Source organism: Macrobrachium nipponense, chromosome 44, assembly GCF_015104395.2.
Source record: "Macrobrachium nipponense isolate FS-2020 chromosome 44, ASM1510439v2, whole genome shotgun sequence".
NCBI lineage: Eukaryota > Metazoa > Arthropoda > Malacostraca > Decapoda > Palaemonidae > Macrobrachium > Macrobrachium nipponense.
The window spans coordinates 50,655,545-50,661,987 of NC_087221.1; the positions used below are offsets into that span (position 1 = coordinate 50,655,545).

General features: G+C 46.2%; 1 protein-coding gene across 1 annotated transcript in view; it reads right to left on the reverse strand.

Moving 5' to 3' along the window:
• The window catches only part of LOC135203999 (E3 ubiquitin-protein ligase HUWE1-like), a 123,974-nt gene that overhangs the window by 22,654 nt on the left and 94,877 nt on the right, over positions 1-6,443 (reverse strand). Inside the window, exons 37-41 of the mRNA XM_064233923.1 lie at positions 6,042-6,194; positions 4,925-5,777; positions 4,463-4,627; positions 4,101-4,332; positions 3,255-3,508 (exon numbers count right to left, since the gene is read on the reverse strand). Coding sequence (XP_064089993.1) covers positions 3,255-3,508; positions 4,101-4,332; positions 4,463-4,627; positions 4,925-5,777; positions 6,042-6,194 — 1,657 coding nt within the window. The remainder of the gene's footprint in view (positions 1-3,254; positions 3,509-4,100; positions 4,333-4,462; positions 4,628-4,924; positions 5,778-6,041; positions 6,195-6,443) is intronic.

Consider the following 6,443-nt stretch of genomic DNA (forward strand, 5'->3'; position numbering starts at 1 on the left):
TCAAACCGCTGGTACCAGCCGAGGCTGGTACCGTCGTCGAGGGACCTGGGGGACCTCTTCCCAGCCTCAACCCGTGGCCGGTCGAGACCGTCACGTCCACCCGAGGTACCGCTGGTCGCTGCGAGAGCGGCCGCTGGCCTGGCGAGAGTCACCCTGAGCGGCTCTCGACAGTCTTCTGCTCCGTGCCTCGGTCATGACGCTGAGCGAACTCAGGCGTCTTAACTTTGGCTGCACGGTCACCCGAAGGAGATCGTACACTCGGAACTTCTCGCGGACGAGGAAACCGAGCCGGTACCTGGCTTAGCAGCAGAGCTGCCAAAGACCAGCGAGGGTGTACCAGCGGTAGCCAGCACACCCTTGGTCCCCGTCTTCTTCTTCTTCTTCAGAAGGGGAAGACGGGCCCCGTTCCTCCCGAAGGAACAGGAGGACCAGCAGAAGAACCCCCCGTCACACCGGAATGTGACGAGCCCTTCGAAGTTCCCGAAGGAGTCTTCTTAGGGGGAATAACAAAACCCGGTTTACCAGCTGGTGCGCTGCGAGAGCGGCCGCTGGCCTGGCGAGAGTCAACCTGAGCGCTGTCTCGCCAGCTTCTGCTCCGTGCCGTGGTCTTGGCGCCGAGCGAACTCTGGCGCCGAAACTTTGGCTGCACGGTCTCCCGAGGGAGAGCGGTACACTCGGGATCTCCCCAGCGAACGAGAGACCGAGCCGGAACCTGGCGTAGCGGCATCGCCGCTAGCACCAGGCGAGGAAGTACCAGAGCTAACCGATACTCCTCTGGTCCCCGTCGATCTCTTTCCTTACGGAAGGGGAGACGGGCCCCGCTCCCGAAGGAGCAGGAGGACCAGCAAGAAGGCACCCCCCCGTTCACCCCAACCTGGGGTGGGGACGGGTCCCTTAGAAGTTCCCGAAGGAGACTTCTTAGGGGGGGGCGGGGGGCAGGCCGCCTTCTTCTTCTTCGGCTTATGGGCCTTAGAAGTCGAAGGGGAAGAGGCAGCAACAGACGAAGACGAAGATGACACCTTCCTCTTCTTCGTCAGCTCACGCAGGACAGTCGTAGGTCCTCATCCCAGGCCGGGAGTCGGGCCTATTGCCGAAGCAACACGGCCCGACTGCACCTGTCCGGAAGGACCTGGGACTGGGGAAGACACACGCATGGGCAGGACCAGCATGGACAGGCGCAGGAACCAGGAGCGACAGGAACAGCAACCAGCTCAGGAGCGGCAGGAACAGCGGCAGCGGTAAACACAGAAGGGACAGCCAAGCCAGTAGCGGGAACCACATCAGCGACAGGTTACGGCAGGAGGCCCAGCCATCGCCTCGTAGAATCAGTCGGCAGCCACAGCGTTAGGTACTGGCGGCCGGTCCAGGGCGAGCTGCTGGAACAGCGAAAGTCTGGGGCAGGCAACACGAAGAAAACACAGGCGGCGGCGGCATACCCCTCCTCGGTACGGCGGCGACCGGCCCTAGAAGCGGCAGACGGCGTCACCGACACAGCATGGGGAGTGTAGACCAGCGGGGGGAAGCAGCATAAGCGGCCGTGAAGGTTGTAGTGGAGACCACTCCAAGGTCACCGCCCCAGACCTCCGCTAGACTCTGCAGCAGATCGTGGGGGGATGCTAGGCACGCCCTGCAGCCGCAGTGGTCCATACCTGTCCAAGGTCGTCTCCCACGGCTGTAGCACCTGCGGTAGCACAGACAGATTAGTAAGAGGGGTTCCCTCACGCACGGGGGGGGAGACATGCCCCACCCCACCGAACGGAAGGAAGACCCCAAAACAAAATACGAGGAAGCTGAGCGGGTGGGGGGGCAGGAAAGAAGACGAAGAATCGGATACCAAGGGAGTCGCGGGAGAGCTTTCCGACGACTTCCTGGCAGACCTTCGCTTCCCTACCCCCGCACAGCAGTGAAAAGTAATATGAAAATGAAACAGAATACGCACTTGCGATTCACTTCATAGAACTTAGAGGAAAAATCAATTCCCCCCGGTAAGAGCGGAAACTTGATCCATAATAATATTGATGCTATCATAAATATATACGAAAATGAACAATACTGCACTTGCTATTTTCACTTTCACAGCAATAAATCGTAAGGATTATTCCCGGGTAAGAGCGGAAATTGATCCAAAATTAAATTTGATGCAATTAATAAATGAAAAATGAAAAGAAAACTGCAATTTGCGAATCCACTTTCATTGCATTCTATTCATACAAAATAAGAGGCTCTTGCCGAGCGCAATCAAGCTCTCGGCAACGAACGCACAGGGCAAAAATATAATGAAAAAGAGTACTTACATTTTTCAATTACACACTTTCGCCCAAAATACATGACTCGGCGCGAGTGTCGCCCGCCCTCGGCACCGAGACATAATTCAAGGGTTCAATTCATGAAAAGAGCGGAAATCGCCGTCTCTACGGCGATAGCTCCATGTTGATTCCATAAATTAAGTAATGAAAACTGAAAACAGTGTACTTACAGTTTCATTTTCAAGTCAAACCAAACCATTAGTAGAAAACACAATATAAACCGCATACGACGATGAAGCGGGCAGAGCGATGACGAACACGTCCTTCACACCCGCGGCCGAAAGCAAAAGTGATTCTTCACCTCTCGGGCGCGCGGGCGCGCGCACACGATCGGACAAGCAGTTAACTACCGTTTCTCTCCCTTGTTCGAAGCTTACGACCGTCCCAGCTGCCGCTAGTTACCTTCCTATTGTTAAAGGACCGAGGGTTTGTATTACGTATCGGAACAAATGAAGATTTTGTAAAGTGACCTAGAAAGTTAAGATTCATGACTGAAGTACAGTGAGATAATCATTTTATGAATTAGCTGTGGTTTCCAAAAGCTAGAAAAGAAATGAGTTCCCAAAAGGGAAGATGGATTGGACCTGTGATGAGAAGAGATGAAAAACATTGGATATGGGAGTAGCATGACAAAAAATCTGTAAGAAGTTCAGGCAGAAGTGGAGGCAACACATTTTATGTCTAACCCAATACTACAAGGAAAAGAGGATATGAAACCATTTATGATGCTGATACAGCACAGAATGGGAACAGTAAATGGAACAGTGATAATAGGCTGCCAAATCTAGTGCAAGATTTTGAAAAGGGCTTGAAGTTAAGGACATTTTAAAATTACACAAAAGTAGCTAGTAATATCTTTCATCCATACTGTATTTCTTAAAAAGTTTAGTCTGTAGACTGATCTTTTTCTTTGAAGCATAACTCCATACAAAACTGTCCGACACTTACGTCGTGGTGACTTGTTGGCCACTCGAGGATGGCCGAAGGTTCCAACTGGTTGACCAGCTTGAAGAATGCATAAGGCGAGAGCCAATACGAGCTGTATTACGAAGAATGGAGGAGAGAGACGTGCCAGAGCGACTGAACATGTGATCATGAACATGCCTGTTTCGCTCTTCACGCTGCCTTCGCAGCGTTTGTGCTTCTTGTGCTAGCTCAGGAGGAAGGGCTGCAAACTGTGAGTCCTCTAAATCTGCTAGTATCTATGAAAAAAATATTATGTCTAGTGATATACATTAAAATAGAGAACTAATAATAATAAATTTATTGTACTTCCCATGATGGAATAGTTTCTAATTAACCTGAATACCAAGGTAATCAAATATAATGGAACGATACTAATTTTGAAAGTTAAATTGGATTAGTTGCCTAATGGCTGGCTGTCTTGATCAGTTGAAAATTCTTAGCTTAAGCTACCATACTCCCAGCTAAAGGTATGTCTAGTAATTAAAAACGAAGTACTAATTTAAACCACAGTTATAAATTGCATTCAGGACAAAATACACAGCATTTTTGAAGCACATTAGTAACATTCAGGCTTGCCTACCCTAATGGTCCATACTGTATTCTTTATATTTTATTACTTTTATGCTTATTTCATTAAACAGGATAAATAAAACTAATGAATGCTAAAAAAGGACAGTAATTAGGACTGGAAAATTTTAAGTAAAACTTTTTAAAAAATCTCATCCTTTCAACACATTTCATAACCTACACCTGAGAGAGAGAGAGAGAGAGAGAGAGAGAGAGAGAGAGAGAGAGAGAGAGAGAGAGAGAGAGAGAGAGTATACTTACTGTCTGCCTTAAGGAAGGTGGCAAGGTCTGCAAAAATGAGACAGGATCCATAGGATCATCAGGGTTAGCACGTGCAGCCTGTTGTCTCTGCTGCTCTAACCGCTGTTGTGCCAGGACTTCTTCCTGAATATTAGGAGGCAGAGCTGCAAGAAATTCGGGATTCACTTCACTCACACTGCCACTATTACTTTCACGAGTGTTTTCTGTCGCTCGCTGTCTTACCCGTTGTAATCTGGAATTACATAATTATATTAAGAAAATACTAAACATAACCACCACCAAAATCTTATAAGGTAGGTTAATCAAACTAGTATATAAAACATTCATCATGAAGTGAAACTTTCATACAATTGATTTATTACCTTAGCTGTTCTGCAATAACTTCTTGCCTCATGTCTTCAGGCAATGCAGCAAGGAAACTGGGATCAACACCTTCGGGAATTTCTATGTCACCAAGAATTGCAGAATAGTCAGGCCGACTTGCTGCAGAACCAGATGGACCTGCCTCGCTGCTTTCTTGATTACCTCTGAGGATAATTATTAGATAATTAGGAATGGGAAAATACATTAATGTTGCAGTATACACATCACATGCTCTGTTGTACAGAACACAATTTTCACCCAGTAAATATGATTTAAAATTTCTGAACTTTCTTCCAGACTAGACAACATTGAACCTCACCTCTGTCTTTTTAATAAATTCATTACAATGTGAAATACTGAAGCTTAAAGAAAACTGATGCAGTGATTCTATTATTATAGAATAAAACATAAGTTTTCATCTACTGTCCATAGAATAAGTAAAAAAATGCTACAACACTTACTCATCCTGTGAACCCTCCTGGCCAGCAACAACACTTCTTCCAGCAGATGGCATCACTAGTTCAGGTGCAACAGTTATGGGCTGATCTCCAGATGGATCTTGCTGCATATTAACATTACTTGGGTCTTCCCAGGCTTCTCTTGGTGTAGCTTGAGGTAATGGAGGAGGAGTTACTACGGTTTCCCCAGGCATGGCATACAACACAGGAGAGCGGCTACGATATTCTGGTGGACTGACAGACATGGGAGTTTCTTCTTGCCCTGATATACTCTCAACGCTATCTTGAGCTAAAGGAGTAGACACCATAGCTGGTAACGGTGAAGCAGCTACCATTTCTGTATCTGTAACAGCCATTGAAGATGGAGGTTCATTTTCCATTGTTGTTACACTTGTTGGGGGTATGAGAGGAGGCATTCCTGCAGAAGCAGAAGTTGGGGATGGAAGAGGGGGTAAAGCACTAACTGATGATGTCTGTGTTGGGGTACTTGGAGCTGACGGAATTCCTCCTACTAATGTTGTGCCAGAGGCAACTGGAATGGAAGAGACTGGTGGTTCCTGAAGAGGTAGAGATGGTGCACTAACAGACACGGGAGAGAGAGGAGTTGGTGCACTTCTTGATACAGGGGAGAGAAGGGTTAATAACCCAGAAAAGCTTGGAGTTGTCGTGGTTGACAAATGCCCTGAAGACGACCCTAAGACAGATTCCACAATTGACTCTGCAATTGATGCAGTACTCAATATTGCAGATGCATCTTGACCACCAGCTTCAGTACTTGGAGCTTCCAAATCAGAACTTGGTACCTGAGCTGAACTAGGCTGGTTGGTATCAGTTGCTTCACCCATTTCTGCATCTCCTGCAGAGAAAGAAGAGAATTTTTGCTTAAAATATTAACAATTAATAACAAATAAGTAGCCAATATAAAATCAAGTACAAGTCTACACATATACAGAAGATACATTCACATTCCTAACAAGTAAGCAGGAGCATTAACTTTAATACAAAAATAATAAGAGCAACTTGGAGAATAAAAGAAATACATTCTATTTATTCTCTCAAAAATTATTTACAAAATACAGCTATAATTTCTTCATTTTACAACATTTAAAAAATCACTTACCACTTTGAAGAAGGACAAGGGGACCCTGAGAACTTTCACTTGACACTGGTGGTGGTGGCTTATTTGCCTCTTGTTCTTTCTTTTTCTTGTCTCTCTCGCTCTGTTCTGCATCTCTGTACTTTTCTAACACTGCCATAAGAGCTGGTTTGACAACTGAAATATAGCACAATGATATTGGAATCAACATCAATTATTAAACAAATGGTTCTCCTTAATTTATAAACACCTCTAACCACCAAAACATCCATTAGCAAATTAACCCTTTCGCTGCGAAGAACGACTATAGTCACCATAGATGCCTGCATCTTCGCTGCGGAGAACGACTTTTCTCCAAGTCACAATAAATTTTTTGCTAAGCGCCTCTTTCAGATGACATATTTGACTTTTAGATACTGCCATTTG